Below are 19,922 nucleotides of genomic sequence, written 5' to 3'. Positions count from 1 at the left end.
AACTTATCCGGCATGGAAAGCATAGTAATAGATTAGCACATGATTAATTAATTATTAATTATTAAAAAATATAAAATATATTAAAATAATTTTTTAAAATAATTTTTTTATAAAAAATTTTCGTAAAAATACATCGTTTAGCAGTTTGGGAAGCGTGTACATGGAAAACGAGAGGGTTAAGTTAACTTGTTGCCCCAGTTGAACGTGGCCTAAATACGTTTATATATTTGGCAAGAGCCAAGAGAAAAAGGAAAGGAAGCATGGGCGTGAAACCAGACCACATGGTGCCACGTTCAAGGTCAGGCTGTATACGCGTACAAGAGCGGTCGCTGTTCTCTGGGACCAACAGCGTGCGCCGTCTGGGCCCCGCGCTGTAGTTGGTGGTCATCGACGCTGGCCCTTACGTGAAACAGTTCCACGGAGAAGCTCTGATCCCGTCGTGCCGAAACATGTTTTGTAGCCTAGTAGAAATAATTCGAATATAGCTGAAGTAAACCTATTTGCTTTATTTGGTTGGGAGGAATTTTAATTCATAGTTATAAAAAAAATAGAGGAATAAGAATGTATGATAATATTAATTTTTAGGAATTTTTACCAGAGGTCTAAGTGAAGGGAAATTTTCCTATATTTTCTCTCTACAACTTTTAAAGAAAAAATTGGTTTGTTTCTTCTATATTTTATTCCTACAAACCAAGTAACTTTTAAATAAATTCAACTGTTATGAATTAGATATTTTGTTTTCCCTTTTAAACAAATAGGCCTCGGCATGCTTTTTTTTTTTCAAAAAACTGGCTGTGATTTAAACAGACAGGCAAATCAATATCCAATTTTAAATTTATAAACTTAAGTTATACAATTAATTTAGGGATTTTACCACCTTCTATTAATTTCGTCCTAACTTTTGGGTCACCATAGTTAGAAGTATAGATCTTATGTATATTTAGCTACGTGTTTAGTTAAAACTGTAAAAGTCTTTTAGGAAGGTTCGAAACATATGTTTGGGTGGGTTTATAAGCTAACATTAAATAAGGAACGTTATTAACATAAAATAAATTAAGTATTACTCGTTATAAATTTAGAAAAATTATAATATCATTATATCGGTGAAATTTGGAGAGATTTATGGGGAACAATTGTAGATAAACATAAAGGAACAATTGCTACCATTGTTAGCTCGAAAGCTGTGTGTAAAATCGTTTCTATATCTAATATTCTTTCGGTACTAAAATAATTTTATATTTATAGTTCAAAATTAAAATTAAATTATTTTAAACTGGAGGAAGCGTATATTCTTGTGTGAAGGAAAGTATGCTCGGAGTTTATTCAGGTCTCGCATGATAAACATCTATACGATAACGTAGTTTAGGTCACACCAAAATGACACGGTATCGAGCCATAATGAAGCTTACACTGCAAAATTCATCGTGAATTAACATCCAATATCCTGCCTACACGGCTATATAATATAGTTGTGCCTCGTAGCTGTCACATGACTATTCGTAACATGATTAGCATCTTAATCATCCATATGTACATACTCCATCGGTATATTTGGGTAGATAACGTTGTTAATTTTTTTATCACGATCCTCATATTTTGTTTTTTAATAAAATCAAATAACATATTTGTAAAAAAATAATTTATAAATAAAACATTTATATATGTGTTCTTAGTTGCTAAAAATAAAAGCCAAAAAATACGATAATAAAATCTAAAATCAGCTCTAAATTTAAGTTGAGAATTCAAACTTTGTTTTGTAAGTATTAGCAAAAATGAAAAAGATAAGACCACACGCGTTTAAACATTTGTATTATTTATTTTTTGGCAAATATATGAAAAATATAACTTATGATTAAATATATTTTGTAATAAAACAAAATTATAACAAAATAAATAAAATTAGGTTTTTGAAATTTACAAATGATTAAACATATAAATGTATTAAAACACAGAGGGAAGAGTATCATTTTCTTCTTTCTGTGCGGCGTCGCAGCGTCGCCCACTTGGCAAATCTGAATGCATTAACACTGTCACGGGTGCGGCCACATGTGATCAGCCATGGTCGCTGTTGCTTCGCCTCGCTCCTGCTGCTAACCAGAAGATGGCCGAAGCCGAGCGAGAGAGCCGGTGTACGCGTCACCGAGAATGACGCGATAAAAAGGAACAGAGCAACCAAGCAGTAATAATCCCTATTCCCTAATCCATTTTTAAGCCCTAACGAAATAAACAACCCGCTCGGTAAGCACGCCGGGGAGATTTAACGCGTAAGCAAAGCGAGCCCCGCGGCGCGGGACCCAGGCGATGCTACAGCAACAACACGGGGGGTTTTTATTGGTAGCGCCACATGTATAAATGTCCCCCGAAAAACAGCCCGGCTGATTCGATCGATCGATCGCTCGCCACCCACCCGCACGGCGAATACATACGCCGTCGCGGCCGCGCGGCGCACACGAAGAGGGGAGGGGGGAGGAAGAACCCAACCCAACCCGACCCGACCTCCCCGAGAGAGAGGGGGAGGAGGGGAATCGAGGAGCGGGGGAGGCGTTGCCGGCGGCGGATATGAGGGGCTGTCCGGCGATGTGGGCCGGATTGGTGGTGGTGGGGGTGGTGGCGTTGGTGGCGGGGGGCGTTGGGGCGGCGCCACTGCCGAGGTTTGCGGAGGCGCCGGAGTACCGGAACGGGGAGGGGTGCCCGGCGGCGGTGGCGGGGGCGGGGGTGTGCGACCCGGGGCTGGTGCACATCGCGATGACGCTCGACGCGCACTACCTGAGGGGGTCCATGGCGGCCATCTACTCGCTGCTGAAGCACGCGTCGTGCCCGGAGTCGATATTCTTCCACTTCTTGGCGGCGGACGGCGGCGGCGGCGGCGCGCCGGGGGTGGAGGAGCTGAGGAGCGCCGTGGCCGCGTCGTTCCCGTCGCTGCGGTTCGAGATCTACCCGTTCCGCGCTGACGCGGTCACCGGGCTCATCTCCGCGTCCGTGCGCGCCGCGCTCGAGGCGCCGCTCAACTACGCGAGGAACTACCTCGCCGACCTGCTCCCCAAGTGCGTGCCGCGGGCGATATACCTCGACTCCGACGTGCTCGCCGTTGACGACGTGCGGCGCCTCTGGGAGACGCGCCTGCCCGCCGCCGCCGTGGTGGCCGCGCCCGAGTACTGCCACGCCAACTTCTCCCGGTACTTCACCGAGACCTTCTGGTCTGACCCGCAGCTCGGTGACCGCGTCTTCGCCGGACGCCGCCGCGCGCCCTGCTACTTCAACACCGGTGTCATGGTCATCGACCTCCGGCGATGGCGCGTTGGCAACTATCGTCGCCGCATCGAGCTGTGGATGGAGATGCAGAAGGAGAAACGAATCTACGAGCTTGGGTCGCTGCCCCCGTTCTTGCTGGTATTCGCCGGTGAGGTGGAGGCTGTCGACCATCGCTGGAACCAACACGGATTGGGCGGTGACAACGTCCTCGGCAGCTGCCGCCCGCTCCACAAGGGCCCTGTCAGCCTTATGCACTGGTCCGGGAAGGGCAAGCCATGGGACCGGCTCGACGCCGGCAAGCCTTGCCCGCTCGACCACACTTGGAAATCATACGACCTCTACATTGCAGAGGGTGATTCATCTTCAGCATCAGTGCCATCTCGGACCGCATTGTCATCATCGGCATTGCCTGCGGCCGCATTTTCTTGGTAGACAGCTAATGAGTATACACAATAATTCTTTCATTGAGGTTGCCTTGTGGAGTTGTGTGTGGTAATGTAATTGCTTTGCAATTCATTGCCACTGCAATCACAGCTGCCACCACAAGCCAGCTGCCGCCTTCGGCTGTACAGGACAGTGAAGGGGAGGGGCGGCACATTGCAGTGGCGCACAGAGAGGGAAATGGAGAACAGATGAAGCAAATTCTTGTTCATTTGCGGTACAATTCAGATTGATTCGTTAGGCTTTGGAGGTGGTGACTTTGGGGGTTGGAATTACTTGATTGGTGGTGTATAATTCTTGGATAGGATAAAGGTTTCATTTTTTTGTCAGTTCGTTCAGAATTCACATGTTTGCTCGCTGAACTTGCATAATATTGATTGAATTGATTTGAATCAACATGAATTGATCTTATTCTTGTGTCGGAGCCGAAAGACTTCTGTTGCATCTATCACTCGTCCAGAGATCAGGATGACTCAATGCCTCAATCCCTTGCGGCCTCTATTTTGCCATCTATGTTGATCCAATGGTTTAATATTTTGCTGCTGTTATGTATCTTATTGTATCCATACAAAATGATCTAATCTGTTATGTCCATACACAATGGTGTAATCAAGAATGGCCTAGTGTATTGCTGATTCTTCAGTTCTTTGCAATGCCAGATGTATGTTTGTGCCCTGGCTGTATGCTCTAAGTTTCTGTTTGGGTCTGAATCATGTTGAAGGTTTTATTTCTCTAGAGTCTGAAGTAGTGATGGCTTCTATGTTGCGACCTGGGAGTTGGTACCTTGTGTTTCTTCGCATACACGTAGCAAAGAGCATTTTGAGTGGAGTAAAGAGCATTATATACTATTAGAGGATCTTTACAGATGGATTGCGCACCTACAGCTGCAAAGACAGCCAAAGAAACAATAATAATATAAGTTGAAACAATAATAATATAAGTTTGTTAAGATTAACTTTTATATCAGAAAGTCGAAGGAGAAGATAGGGACCTCTCAACAGACTAACTAATAATACAAAATTTTGTACTAATCCTTCAACTAACTCCACCTAGATCTCCACAAAATCAGTAATACAGTTCACTTCAGTTTAAAAATTCCCATTACAGTTCACGGAGAACAAAGCACAATTCAAACATTTGACAACCAAGGAATAACCAAAAGGCTTGTTCTCTGAAAAAAAATGTACCAGCAGCAACAGCATCTCAATTATATGTTCTGTGATGATTGATGACTGAGATAGCTGCAGAGCAGACACTGTCCATCTTCAAGAACACGTTCTGCTAATAATTTTGAAAGCAGCTTTAGACTTCTTGCATATGGGCATCCTCCTACACCACATAAAACGTCCACCATTAGGATGCTTTTCTGAACCACCAGAACATAATAGCAATTTTGCTACTTATGTCTTCGAATATGCCTGCAGTTGAATTAGGATGCATAAAAGTCTCCCTTTCCCCTCAAGCATGAGCAACAACGAAACCTTTGACATCACAAGCTACATAGTTGACATCACCCCCATATCAAAAACAAAAACTGGTATTTTTTTTTGTCAAAAACATCTACCGTCGATTTCGCATCGGACGGCCGAGGAGAGAGCCATTGCAATTTGCAAGAGATGCCGCCACGTCGCTTGGTGAAGACCCAACGCTAAACATTACGACCCACACCTCCCCCAGCCTGTAGGCTGCCAATGAATGACCAGCTGGAGAATTGGAAAATGCAAGGCAAGTGCATGGATGGAGCCCATGATTGTCTTAGCATTCTCTGCCTCTCTCTCAACCCTGTGAGTTTGATGAACTCCACCTACTTATTATCAACCACCCTACTCAAATCGTATTCAATTCCTTTCACATGCTTCATACCCGTAATCCAAGCGCAACAAGAGAGAGAGTCAGGAGATAAACACACGAGTTTTTAGTTTGGTTCCAGTGATGGACACTGCCCAACGAACCGTCCCAGCTTCGTTCGATCTCCATCGGACGGCCATTGCCGCTTCCTGAATCGTGCATTCCAGCAGCCAACCCCGCCTCCTGGAAGCTGCAGGTTCTGTGGCCGAGATCGTCGGCCACCGATCAGTTCTTCAGAAACGCGAAGCTTCAGAGTTTCAGACACGAGCTAGCTGTATTTCATGGCTGGATTCAGCTTTTCCTGCTCAATCTCTCCCGGAATTCACGACGCGCAGCGGTGCCCAAAACTTGGCTCTGCATGGAGAGCAGGTGTCGTTTCGAGCGTAACACACTTGCACCGAACCGAAAGGCGTTAGGCCTGCAGGGATTTTGTCTTCAGAGAAAACGAAATGATCATGCAGATGAGGCCACGAGAGGGTTGCTAGTGTTAGTAGCAAAAGGCGCCAAATTGTAGGGGAGACAGGCAGCTCATCTTTTTCCCTCTTAAAAAGTACAGCACTGGATGAGCTTAAGCGCATAACAAACTCATCAAGCCACCTAAAAACCAACCACTGCCAGCCATTGGGCCTCCCTCCTCCGTGGCCACCAAAGCTGCTGCTATTTATCTATCCATCCGTTGTATTTGGCGACGTTAATTAACATCATTATAATGGCGTCAGCCATCAGCAAAGCAGGAAAGGGTGTATGACAATGACATTGAGTCCAAGCTAATTAGTATAAGCCTATCAAGCTTATTAGAGCTGGCCAATCAAAGTTGCACAAGTGATTAAAGCCGGCAAGGCCAGTCTCATTGCATAGTTACCAAGATAACCGAGTCAGATAAGTTTCATGGGGATAAAACTCCTCTCTCATCTCATGAAATTCTCTTATTTAATGACCCTATCAAGTCAGTAATTTTGTTGATGTAGCATCCTATTTAACGTACATGACATACTTATGAAACATGCATTAAGATTGATCTAATAGCTAGTTGCACATTTGGATTTTTGCTCTGCACTTTGCGTGGTTCTAGAAGCCTTGTACACTTGTACCTGAGCCGTACGGCTGTCACTTTACATGGTTAAGGCAAGCATGCTAGTACTTAACAGCTCCCAACGACCCTGTTCTTGACTTGCATTGTTGCTGTTATTAAAAAGCACAAGAACAGATGGCCCGGCTGTCCAAGGTAATAACCTTGGAAGAATATCTCGCAATGATCTGTTGTGTGTCACCTGATTGGATTGAGAGCCATTGTTTTAACGGATTTGGTTAAGCAACGAACAGGAATCTTACAACTGGGTTGCTCACCTAAATGCGTGCAGGTAACTAACTCCCTGAGAAAGGAATATCAGAGAAGCAGGGGTGAGTAGTAGTACAGAGCTGTCCTTGGCTCCTTGCAGTTGCAGGTGTTCGCTGCACCAAACTAGAGCACTATTCTAAAGAAGAAAAGCAGTGCAGAGACAACGCTAGCCTTAAGATTTTCACAAAATGCAGGACAGATTTGGTGAGGTAACTGGTGTGTGACACCTCAATTTTTCTAGCAAAATCTCAGCAATAGAAAGAGACGGTCCGGTACTGCTACCTCGCTTGTACGGTTATGAATGTTTTTCTCCTAATTATTTCCAAAATGCAGAACAGGTCCGGTCAGGATTCAGGGGCAGGTCAAGATTTTGGGTTCAGAATTCTCACCAGGCATTGATGATAATCTAACGAGATAGATTTGTCATCAGGTTTGGTATTAATTGTCTAATACATGGTACATTTTTGTCACCGAAAAGGACTAGAAATCACACTCAGAGCAAAGTATAGTCTACTCCAAGGCATCGGATACTTGGGGTAGAGGCCGGGGCACCCTTGCTTGTCTCCTAAGTCTGTGGAATTTGCATAGATGCAAACCTCACGTTCCAAGACTGGTCCTGCAGAAAGAATCAAACTAAGACAAATTTGAGGAATAAAGGCGTGTGCAGGTTGCTAGGTAGCATCAGTAAAGAACTGAATCAGGGCTTGGTGAGGGTGAAACCCAGATGGAAGGAAAGGTGACAACCCTACTCTCATAGCAGGGCATCAGATCTTGCCATGTACAGAATTCTTTACCTGCTGGAGGAGAAAGCAATGAACTGCTTGTACAGAAGGCTAAAGTGATGTGTATACAAGAAAGAAGCTTTTTTTTTTCTAAGGAAATTTATTTATCATTTGACTTGTGATTTTGCACTAGTACACTCGATGCCCTGGTCAGGCCCAACTAAGCTATTGGCAAAGGCTTTCTGAAGCCCAACATCATCTGGAGTTTGACTTGGGCCGAATTTTCTCCCAAGTCCCAAGGATATCGACAAATGAACGGCCTGAAACGCAATTGATGAGTAGACACCCAATTTTGCAAAATGGGATTTAGCATTTGTAGTTTGTACTTGCTGAACGCAGAAACGCCGATACTTCGATAGTATGAGGTGCCCTGTGCTGAGGGGAATAGAAGGAAGAAGGCATCAATTTTCGAAATCAAATCAGGAAGTTCAAAAAAGCTTGTGTTTTAGCCCAAGGTAAACCAATTCAGAGGCCCACGTGATCCATGTAGCAGGTAACGGCAGACCAGGCCTATGGGCTTATCATATGAGGACAGTGTAGCGGCAGACCAGGCCTCAGGCCTGTTGTGTCAACCAGCCCATTTATTACAGCTTTTTTAACCTTCGACACCTCGGCTTTTCACTTATACTTATAAGTCAAATTTTAAAATTTTATTAAGAGTCGATTTTGAAGTTTTTCTATTATGACTTTTTTAGCCTTTTCTTTTAGATCACTAAAAGTATGTATATAGATTTTTTATTCACAACTTATTTTTATTTTAAAAATACTACGTTTTTTTTTTCTTCTTAGGCGAAACGATGACCAACCTAATCGTCTTCTTCCCCATTTGGCGGCACGGGGCGCGCAGCGGCGCAGGCGGAGCTCCAGGACCAGAAGGTCAAGGTGGGAGCGTTCAGCGTCGGTTCGTTTTCTTCTATTGGAGTCGTAGTACTTGTTCATAATAGCATTTGAGAGTGACGCTGGGAAACGGGGCGTAGCCACTGCTATTTCATGGTGTCAGAGGACACCGATGATCGGTTGTAATCTTCATTGATCTTTTCTAATATATATTTATAAGAGTAAAATCCAAAGATATAATAGGGGTGACACCAATGTCATTAAATACTAGCTCAAACTCTGGCTGGGAAATCTACTTTCAAAAAAACTCTTGCTGGGAAAGATGGTTATGAATATATTATTAGAGATTTCCATTTAACGAGCATTAGAAAATTATCCAGTACAACATATGCATTCACCTCTCCCCTCCGTGCGCGGCTGTATCGGAATTTGATGAATGGCTTTCCCTTTCTGAATGATTAGTTTGGTGTCAACTCAATATCAGGGCAATCACCCTGAACTGCAAATCTGACGCGCTGATGGCACCGGACCTGCTGCTCTTCTTCTGCCGTGTAGTACTATCACCATAGTCTCTCAATATTGCATAGATACTGGATTAATGGCTAATATTCATAATGTGCCCTCATCACATAACTTGTGTTGTTTGTTGTTAGCTGTTACTGATCAGTTGCTGTCACTGCCAATCTGCCATATAGTGATATGTAGGTGTAGCAGTCCCCAGATCTAGGTTGATCATCAGAACCAAATTAAGACCAAACCTGAAGAAGCCGTGTGTCAGGTCAGAATATAATGATCCCAATAACACCTCCAAAGTTAACCGAAGGTTCAAGTTCAACGTGCAGAGACACGAGCCATTTAGGGCCCGTTTAGTTCCAAAAATTTTTACCAAAAATCATCGCATCAAATCTCTGGACATTTAAATGAAACATTAAATATAAATAAATAACTAATTGCGCAGTTAGTGAGAAAAAATCGTGAAAAAATCTTTTGAGCATAATTAGTACATGATTAGCTATAAATGCTACAGTAACCCATAAATAGATTAATTAGACTCAAAAGATTCGTCTTGTGGTTTCTAGGCGAGCTATGAAATTTGTTTTTTTATTCCTGTCTAAAAACCTCTATCGACATTCCATCGAGACATTCGATCGAACGTCTAACGTGATACCTAAACAATTTCTTTTTCCGAACTAAACATGCCCTTAGCTGGATACTGACAAATGTCTTATATTTTTTGCTTCTGCTTATGTTTATAGATTAAAATTAAAAATTTTAATTTTTAATTTTGAGTTGATTTTGGGTATCATATTTTATTTTTCAATTTTGTTTGTAGATGACTGAGAATACATATATATTTAATTCACAAATTATTTTTCTTTTGTCTTTTTCCTCTAACCAGCTGAACAATCAACCCCCCTGACTGCTTCCATGCAAAAACATGCTTTGAACCTGACAACGTTTTATAATCAGCTAGTGCAATTCGAGCTACCCTGTAATTCTGTGCGATGCTTCTAGCCTTGTATACGGTGAAAAGCAACCAAAAGACCAGCCTGTCGATCGGGCGATCACCCACAATTCCACAAATGACACCAGTTGTTAATAGCCTAATTTAGTTACAAATCAACGGGAAAAAGAAACGAGGAATGAATAGGTAAGATTTACATAATCTCCGGCTGGTTGACGTAGACAGCCAAACCCACATTAAATTGGGATTCGGCGCCAGTAGCTCAGCACATGGGCCATTTCTTCGTAGCATGTTGCCGAGGTCAGCGAAAGGAAAGGCAACTTTGCCATTTTGTAGAGAAAAGCGTATGGTGCAAATTGCCATATATTTATCGTTTCCATGCCCAAGGGGCACTGGTACAGTGGTGCTATTGCTCATGAAGTCATGCGAGTAGCATGTTTAACTGTTTAAGTGGTAGGTACTATGTCACTATATTTGGAAAGAAACGGTATAATTTCCATAAATGTGTATCCATATGTGACCTGATATTTAATTACAAAGAACAAATGCATGCATATGAGACTTTGCACTTGTCACACAAAATGCCCAAAATGCACGACCTGTTCCTACACCCAAAAACAATCTGAAAATGCAATGAAAATTTTACGTTTGCTCAACTATAATCTAATTAAAGATCTTAGGTCGTAAGAATTTTTAAGTGCATTTAGTACTGCTCTTTAGAGATAAAGGTACCTACCGGCGGCTGAATATATAGTGACCATACCAAATATTCCAATCATTAGCTGTTGGCGACATATTGACATTGTATCTATACCTTATACAAGAAAGTTTTTGCAATATTTTACGTCGGGGATAAGAACAAAAACGGCACCCGAAAACAGTTGAACCAGCGAATCGTTGCTTCACATGTAGGTCACCCCTTATAATGTCAAACAAAATAAATTCTCTAATATAAACTATAAAAAATCTCCACTTACCACAAAGAACTGTGCCCGTCTCCATTGACTGGATTTTATTTGCATGCCTTAACTACCACGGATGATGACAGGATTTGGTTAATTACAGGTTTTGACTACAATAAATGACAAATGGTATACACTGATTTACAATGCTAAAACTATACGTGGTATTTTGTTTAGTAAATAAAATACGTGCCATCAGGTAAATTGGGAGGAAAAAAAATCGTATTCTGGTATATGTCTGGAATATGTGGTTTGTACTTTATACTAAAAACAGGTAATCCACTGTATGCAATAACATCAGCCATGTCAGCCTTCTGGGCTTGTTTGGAGAGCTTCTCTCAGCTGCAGCTTTTCCTAAAAACTTCTTCTGTCCCCAAACAGTCCACCGCTTCTGAGAACCTGTAATTACAGATTCTATAAAATGAACTAAAAATCCAGAAGCTGAAGAAGCTGAGTTTATGAGTTTTACTAGATTCTTAGAAGTTGGCTACTAAGCAGTTGTTTCTCAGAATCTAAAGCTTCTTAAACAGACTCAATGCAGGCTACGAGGAAACGCTACTCCTATGTCTGGATTAGTTGTTTTGCACATACCAATGAGCAATTTATTAGCAGTTTCGTCTTTTACTTTTAAAAAACATAAGCAAAACTGCTAATCAATGATAATAAATAATTTATGAATAAATTATATATATATATATACTTAACGATCTAGAAGCAAAGAGCTACAATAAAAAATCTCAAAATTAACTTTAAGTTTAAGATTAAAAATTAAAATTTTGGCTTATGAAACAATACATTTTTTAAATAAAATCAGCATGAGATTATGCTATTTCATTAAAAAGAGAATAAGTTACAACCCCTAGGTGAAAAGAAGTTACAACAAAAATTTGGGAGAAAATCCCTGAGTCTCTTTGCTTCTGCCATGTTCCATAATCTTGCCTCCTCTTTATTTTTTATAAAACCGTACATTAGGTTGTTTCAATAGCGTGAGGATGTATATATACTTCGGTATAAATTAAAACATACATCAAGCATGTCCTGTTCCAATTTTTCCATTCCTCCACGCAACACACGCAAAATTAATTCAGCCACTAAACGGTCCGATAAAGAGATCGAACAAGTTGCACAAGTTACCAACCGATAATTAGTCCTTGTTTGGTGGTCAACCGTCGCAGATCGCGTTCCGCTAAGCGTATCTGCGTATGTTACGTGTGTTTGTTGTGAACAATTTTACAACTGATCTCATCATTTCATAATAGTAAATAAACCTCGGATGATTTAAGTTGCTCGAACTTACTGTGTCTTTCCATAATAAAAAACCAAGTCGTAGGACCTGTCATTTTCTAGCGGAAAGTAATGTGGGCTAAAACCAAAGAAACGGTACGCATTCTGTAGGCCCATGAGCTCATCTCGTCACAGCGATGGGATAACAAAAAATCTGCGTCCACGCGACGGCGCGCGTGTGATCGCCGATCGCACTAGGCGGGGCATCGTCCACCAGGCCGTGGGAACGCACGCCCCGCTGGGAGAGAAGTAGAGAACCGCAAGCGCGTCGTTCCGGTAGGTCGGACGCCCACTGTCCCCCGGCAACAGGGGAACGCGGGGGCGGTCGCAGCGAAGCAGGCAACTTTTCGGCGTGGCGGCGGCGGTTCTGATCAGGGTTTTTCTTACCGCACACCGTCAAAACCGCGATACCACGCTTTCGTGTATCCCGCACGGTAACCGTAAAGACCGTGATGAATTTGAATCTAAAAAATTTGAATTAAACTCGTGCGGTTTCGCAACTTACCACGATTTTGCCACGGTTACTGCGCGGTAAGCCGAGAAAACCGCGGTAACTACTTGCTGGAACAACACATAAAAACAGCGGTTACCGTGGCTTACCGCGCGGTTTTTTAGCCGAAACCGCGGTTACCGCGAGGAAACAACGGTTACCACGTGGAGACCACGGGTGTGATGTCAAATGCAAAAAAAACTTTAAAAAATCTAAAAAAATGCATAAAAAATAGGAAAATATTTTGTGACTATATTTATGACAATAGGACATGTTATAGGGAAAACGACAAAATTTCACATGACATTTTCTAAATTCTTGATATTGCAACATACAAACATACACCGACATATCACAATTTACCAAATAATTCACTCCAACAACAAGTAACGACAACTTCATTTTGATTGCTGCGTCACAACTATACCTACTACTCATTATTACAAATAAAACTATTATGTATGTACTAAGATGCACGTATAATTTTTCTCTATACATATTTTTCATATATCCATCGTTGTATATTTGTATTTCAACATTATGTACCCAAGTGTCTAATGTAAATTAATAATGACTCAACACAAGACCATCTTCCTATGAAATATTACTTGCAATAGGCTATTTTTTAATTTTGTTTCCCGAAATACTCGTTTATGATTTTTAATTACGCCGGGAATATATATTTTCATTAATTTCTTTGACAAAACTACACAATATATCAACATATATAACATATATTTTTTTCATTAAATTTCCTCAAATTTTTTAAATTCTCCTTAAATTTAAACTCGGTTACCGTGGCTTACCGAAGCCGTGCCTCGGCGGAGGGCGCGGTTACCGCGGTTGCCGTGGCGGTAACCGCGGTAACGCGAACCCTGGTTCTGATTACAGGCTTTAGGCCCCATTCAGTTTCAAAAAATTCTTTGAGAGAGGTTACATCGACACGTACAATTATATATTTAAAGTATTAAACACAGTCTAATTATAAAATAAATTTTAGATTCTACCTGGGTACCGCGAGATAAATCTTTTGACCGTAATTAATCCGTCATTTGTACACATGGGTTGCTGTAACATTTATGACTAATCATAAACTAATTAGGTTTAAAAGATTTATCTCATGATAACTATACAATTAGTTTTTTATTTTATATATATTTAATAATTTATTTAGATATCTAAAGATTCGATGTGGTGGAAAAAATTAGAAACTAAACGGGGCCTACATCATCCGCTGTTCCAGCTCGTCCAATTGTCCAAAGCCCGAAAGATTCGAGTTAGATGGTGCCAAGGAGGAGTTCACGTCCGGCGCTCGGAGGTGCTGCATTGTTCGAGCTTTGCCCGCCAGGGGGGCAGGTATAGATTTTTGGAGTTTCGGCTGCGCGATGGCCTTGGCCGGCGATACATGAACGACACAGGCTACCAGCTCATTGACGCTGCCAGCCGATGAGCCAAACTAGTGCGGAGCGCAACAATGCAAGGCCGGGATAGAGATGGTAATGGGGACCCGCGACCCGAGACCCGATGGATATTTACTCTATTAGGATATAGGTATGAACAATATTATCCGTGGGTAAGTAATTGGGTAAATACTTTCACCCAATGGGTACGCGGGTATAAAAACGTTTTTATGATCCTTATATCTGTTTACCCATGGATAATAAATACTCGTAAGTTTAAATGCATGTCATGGCCTAATATCATATTAGCCTAGCCTAATTAACCAAAACTATAGGTGTTTAAACCATCCATACTTTTTCCACTCTATTATATAAATGTGTGATGTCTTAAGTATCTAGCGTCTACGTATATACTGTATGGAAAATGTGATATTTAGATTGTTTTGAACTTTTGCTGGTATATAGGTAACCCGATGGGTAAGATTTGCCCAAACGGGTATGGGTATGGGGAAATTTTTTTACCCGTAACGGGTATGGGTATTTTAATGATACGAAATTTTACTAGTGGGTATGTATATGTGATAGCAATACCGATGGATATTTACCCATTGTCATCCCGGGGCCGGGAGCGCCGCCCCGCCGTCCATCTGGCACGTGCCCCAGAACCAGACGATATCGGCTCAACATCTGGCTTCGCAAGCGACAAAAGTACAGCTAGTGCCATCCATAATGTGCCCTTGGATGAACGCGCACTGCCGTCCCAAACGGGTCACCGTGCCCGTAGGCCTCAGCACTGAAATTTTCTCTTTTTTTTTCAAGTTATAATTTAAATTTTAATTTTTTATAAAATTTTATTTTCCAACCGTTGTTTTTAGATTGTTAAAAATATATATATATAATTTATTTAAAAATTATTTTATTTAAAAATTATCGTTTGGCATTTTTTTTCTTAAGAAGCCCATCAATCACCCCTCAGTCTCTCACCACCTCGTGATGTGATGTCTCTTGGCTCCGAGGCACCTTAACCTCCATTGGCCGGGTTAATTTGAGCTCAACCCTCCACTACAACCTCGGCGGATCCATGTTTGAATTCCAGTTTACACACTCGTCGCAGTGGCACGAGCGCGACCGTTTTATTCGGGAGGGTTTCAACAAGGACCTGCCCGTTTTCCATGGCCATCAGATTTCGGAACGCACGGCCCGGATCGCGGGAACGGGGCCCGCGCGCCCGCGTGAGCGTCACGCAGCCAACAGCAAGTATACGGAAAAGTGCATGCGACAGCTAGTAGCTACCCACCCCCCAGTCACGCGGCGACGGCAGCGCCCGCGCGGTTTCCGCCAACGCGTCTTCCCTTCTCCTCCTTCCTCCCCCACCCCAACCATGAGCCGAGCCGTCCTCCACTCCTCCCTCGTCTCGCGCTCGCCTCGTCCGGCGCCGGACGGACCAAGTAAACAACGATCCCCGCGCCGCCCCCAACCCAACCGGGTCAAACACACGCCACGCGACTCAAACCAAAACGTAGCAGGCGGCATCAACCCATCGATTGCGCTAAGTCAATCCTACCTCGCCTCGCCTTCGTCGCGTTCCATTTCGCCGCAGCGATGGCTCCTGCGTCTCCTCTACCCCTCATCCTCGTCGTCGCCGTCGTCCTACTCGCCGGCGCCCTCTTCTGCGCGCCCGCCGCGGCGCAGGGGCAGAACATCCAGACGCGGTTCCCTTCCACCCGCACGCCGGCCTTCGCCACGCCGCCGCCGGTCACGTCGCCGTCTCCGCCCCCCGGCACGCCTCCGCCCTCCCCGTCGTCGTCGTCCGGGAAGCGGAGTAACATCGCCGTGGCCGTGGTGAGCACAGCGCTGAGCAGCTTCGCGGTGTCGGGGCTCGCGTTCTTCCTCTTCCTCCGGCTTGGCAAGAAGAAGGAGCTCACCGAAGCGGACGGGAACGGGCATTATGGTGGAGCGCATGGTGGCGCTTATATCGGGAAGCGGCCGGAAAGGGAGCCGAAGCGGCCGCCGCGGGGCAAAAACATGGTGGACGAGAACGGCCTCGACGCGATTTACTGGCGGGAGTTCGAGAAGGAGGGCGACAACGGCAGGGGGAGGAAGCCCACAGGGAGCTGGCGTCCGCCACAGCCGCCACCGCCCCGGCAGTACCGCGCGGAGGGGAGGCAGGATTTCCAGGAGTCGGCTCCGCCCCCGCCGCGCCGGCAGCACCGCGGAGAGAGGAGACAGGAGGTCGACGAGTCGGCGCCGTCCCCAGCGCGGTCCAGGAAGAACAAGATAGATCAGGAGCCGCTCATACCAAGGGGCTCCCTCGACTCCGCGTCGATTGAGTTTGACGACTCGCTGCACGCGCCCAGCGCCGGCTCCAGCTCGTCCTTCTCTGTGGCCGCCGCCGAGGCGTACGCCCGGCCACCGTCGCCGGCGATCGCCGCTGTCAGCTCGGTGCCCCGCCCGTCTCCGCCACCAGCCCCTGCTGCCCGACCAACCGCATCGCCATCGCTGCCGTCGCCGCCAGGAAAGGCAAGCCCACCGCCTCCGCAATCTGTCGCCGCCGTGTCATCCGCGCCGCCGCCACCACCACAGCCCAAACCAGCAGCCGCGGCACCACCCCCGCCGCCACCGCCCAAAGGCCCACCTCCGCCACCACCACCAAAAGGCCCGTCCCCGCCGCCGCCGCCACCTCCAGGAGGCAAGAAAGGGGGGCCGCCTCCACCACCGCCCAAGGGAGGTGCGTTCGCGTCATCATCAAGGCCGCCGGCGGCGCCGGGCTTGCCGACGGGTTCCGCGGAGCAGCAGGCGAAGCTGAAGCCGCTGCATTGGGACAAGGTCAATGTGGCGGCCACCGATCACTCCATGGTGTGGGACAAGATCACCACCGGCTCATTCAAGTAAGCTCCTCTTCTTGACATTAAACTTCTCGTATCATTTTCATTTCCACTTTAGTACTCCTGAATTGAAAGATCACCACAGTACAGTACTGTATCACCGTAGGTATTGATGTTAATTATCTTTAAGTTCTTCTTGGTATTACTTATAGTTGGTACTAGTACGAACAAACAGAGTACTATTCTCTCACGGGGAGAGGCATAGCTGAACAGAGACACAGAGTACAAAGTTGCAATTCAAATAGGAACGTCATACAGATCAAACTAGGCTTAAACCTAAGAGATTTCATTTGCATTTTTGCTGTGATATTTTCGCACTGCACTAGTTGTCATTGTGAAGAGTGGTGCAGTTGGCATGAAAAAAGTATGATCTTAGATCGTGCAAGCCAGGTGCACATCTTCGATGGGATCACAGACTAGTAGCGTGGTTGCATAGTAGCATTACTTGCATGTCGCTTTTCGGTGGACTCACGTCGCAGCATCATCGAAAGGATGCCCAAATCCTGCTGCCTTTCTATGCGCGTACGCTCTTTCTGGAGCTGTTGATTAGTGTCATTTTTAAGGGCGCTTTACCACACAAGCCACGAGCCCGCGACAAGGACGGATGGGCCACCTTTGGTTTTATCTGATGGGCGTGACTTCTCTTGGCTTACATGAGCAAGGGGAATGAGTACACGGGATTTCGCGGAACAAGTATGGGAGTTGGCGTAGCAGTGTAGCATGCTTTTTCATTGAACATGAGAGATGACTTTTCTAATCTTGACAGGCTCAACCATAGTTGTTTGATATGATGGTTAGCTTTTTAAAACATACTCCTTTCTTTTGAACTGGTTAGGGACTTAGGGTTAGTTGACACTTTCTACTCGAGATCATGATGCGTGCTGGGAAATTGTGGTTTAGTCCATGAAATGAATAAGGTTAGTGTATAAATCTTGGTGGGGACGGGAATTTACTTTAGCCCCGTTAGAAAACAATGATAGGGATTCAGGAAAAGGATATGAACACAGGACACATTCAACTTAGTCAAGACAGGCACCTTTTGTCTTTGTCCGCTTGCGCCACTGGACAATCACTTGCCAATTGCCATGTCAACCCCTCCGAAAGACAAGGAAATCATAGCAAAATGAGTATAGGTGTGGCCTATATTGATGATGGATTATACAATAAGTATATTTTACGTTTTCTTACATGGATTGAAACTGAAAGTGATACCAGACTAATTTGAAAAACTGATTACCGGTGTTTCTCAATTTCTGTTAACTGATCTGAACCATTCTGACTATGTTGTTTTGTTTCCAGTTTGGATGAAGGCATCATCGAGGCCCTGTTTGGCACTGCAGCAGCAAACCGTAAGACGAAACCTGCAGACTCCAAGGATCCCTCTGGCAGCAGCTCTTCAGGCCTCGGGCGCTCAAATTCACCGGATCAAATATTCTTACTTGAGCCACGCAAGTCACACAACATTTCCATCATCCTCCGGTCCCTCACCGTGGGGCGGGAGGAAATCATTGATGCCCTCCGAGATGGCCACACCGAGCTCAGCACGGAGGTTCTTGAGAAGTTGTCTCGCCTCAACATCTCCAAGGATGAGGAGAACACACTTCTGAAGTTCTCTGGGAACCCTGACAGACTTGCTCCAGCGGAGTCCTTCCTGCTCCGGCTCCTCCTTGATGTGCCCAGCCCGTTCGCACGTGTCAATGCTCTGCTTTTCAAGGCAAACTATGCTGCTGAGGTTGCTCAGCTCAAGCAGTCACTTCAGACTCTGGAAATGGCGAGTCAGGAGCTGAGGACAAAGGGGCTGTTCTTCAAACTACTCGAGGCGGTGCTCAAGGCAGGGAACCGGATGAATGCTGGGACAGCACGGGGCAACGCACAAGCCTTTAACCTTACTGCACTCCGGAAGCTTTCTGACGTGAAGAGCACCGATGGGAGCACCACATTGCTCCACTTTGTCATCGAGGAGGTTGTGCGTGCAGAGGGGAAGCGTCTTGCCATCAACCGCAACTACAGTATTCGACGCTCTGGCAGCCTCACCAAGAGCACCGATGGTGGCAACCCAGCAGCAGGATCCACAAGTCAGGGTCCATCACGGGAGGAGAGGCAGAATGAATACCTGAACCTCGGGCTGCCAATTGTTGGAGGTCTGAGCACTGAGTTTGCCAATGTGAAGAAGGCAGCACTTGTGGACTATGACACTGTTGTCAATGAGTGTGCAATTCTGGGGAACCGGCTGGCAGGTACCAAGAATCTCTTGGAGACCTACGGGGATGATGGATTCGCAAGAGGGTTGCGAGGATTTGTGAAGGCTGCAGAACAAGAACTGAAGGAACTAAGAGGAGACCAGGAGAAAGTGCTTGAACTGGTGCAGCGTACAACGGAGTACTACCATGCAGGTGCCACCAAGGACAAGAATGCACATCCCCTCCAGCTGTTCATCATAGTTAGGGACTTCCTGGGGATGGTTGATCAGGCATGTGTAGACATCAAGAGGAAACTGCAGCAGCAAAAGAAGGCACCACCGCCGTCACCGTCACAACCGGCGGCCCCAGCAGCCACAGCCAAGGGGGCAGCTGATGATACACCAGCACCGGCTCAGAAACCACCGGTAGAGGCAGATAGCAAAAGGAAGAGGGTCATGCCAAGATTCCCTAACTTGCCAGCGCACTTTATGAAGGACAATGCAGACTCTGATTCAAGTAGTGATGAGGATTAGAATGAATGGAAACGTGTAAATGATTGTTTGCATTGGTTATTCTTTTTGGAGGTATAGGTTAGAAGCAGACTGTACATAATGCATTATTTGCGTTGGTTATCTTCTCCATTTCTTCATATAAGTATAAGAACTGTGGATAGATCTCTGTCTAGAAATTTGTACAAAATTTGATACAAAGATAACAAGAATCGCTTGGAAAATGATATCTCGGTTAATTGACAAGT

General features: G+C 44.9%; 2 protein-coding genes across 2 annotated transcripts; both read left to right on the top strand.

Moving 5' to 3' along the window:
• The first annotated feature begins 2,293 nt into the window (after positions 1-2,293).
• On the top strand, positions 2,294-4,101 carry LOC102699848 (probable galacturonosyltransferase-like 2). Its single transcript, XM_015833243.2, has one exon. The coding sequence runs from the start codon at positions 2,560-2,562 to the stop codon at positions 3,682-3,684; it is 1,125 nt and encodes a 374-aa protein (XP_015688729.2). The 5' UTR covers positions 2,294-2,559; the 3' UTR covers positions 3,685-4,101.
• Positions 4,102-15,484: 11,383 nt separating this feature from the next.
• LOC102716292 (formin-like protein 16) lies at positions 15,485-19,917 on the top strand. Its single transcript, XM_015833836.2, has 2 exons — positions 15,485-16,988; positions 18,285-19,917. Exons 1-2 carry the CDS (start codon positions 15,703-15,705, stop codon positions 19,696-19,698), a joined length of 2,700 nt encoding a protein of 899 aa, XP_015689322.1. The 5' UTR covers positions 15,485-15,702; the 3' UTR covers positions 19,699-19,917.
• Positions 19,918-19,922: the final 5 nt, after the last annotated feature.

The sequence above is a fragment of the Oryza brachyantha genome, chromosome 2 (genome assembly GCF_000231095.2).
Source record: "Oryza brachyantha chromosome 2, ObraRS2, whole genome shotgun sequence".
Classification (NCBI taxonomy): domain Eukaryota; kingdom Viridiplantae; phylum Streptophyta; class Magnoliopsida; order Poales; family Poaceae; genus Oryza; species Oryza brachyantha.
This window is presented reverse-complemented; position numbering and strand designations above follow the sequence as displayed.

Coding starts and splice junctions, on each gene's coding strand:
- LOC102716292 (XM_015833836.2), top strand. CDS start 15,703: ATGGCTCCTGCGTCTCCTCTACCCCTCATCCTCGTCGTCGCCGTCGTC. Junction 16,989..18,284: donor ATCACCACCGGCTCATTCAA/GTAAGCTCCTCT, acceptor TTTTGTTTCCAG/TTTGGATGAAGGCATCATCG.
- LOC102699848 (XM_015833243.2), top strand. CDS start 2,560: ATGAGGGGCTGTCCGGCGATGTGGGCCGGATTGGTGGTGGTGGGGGTG.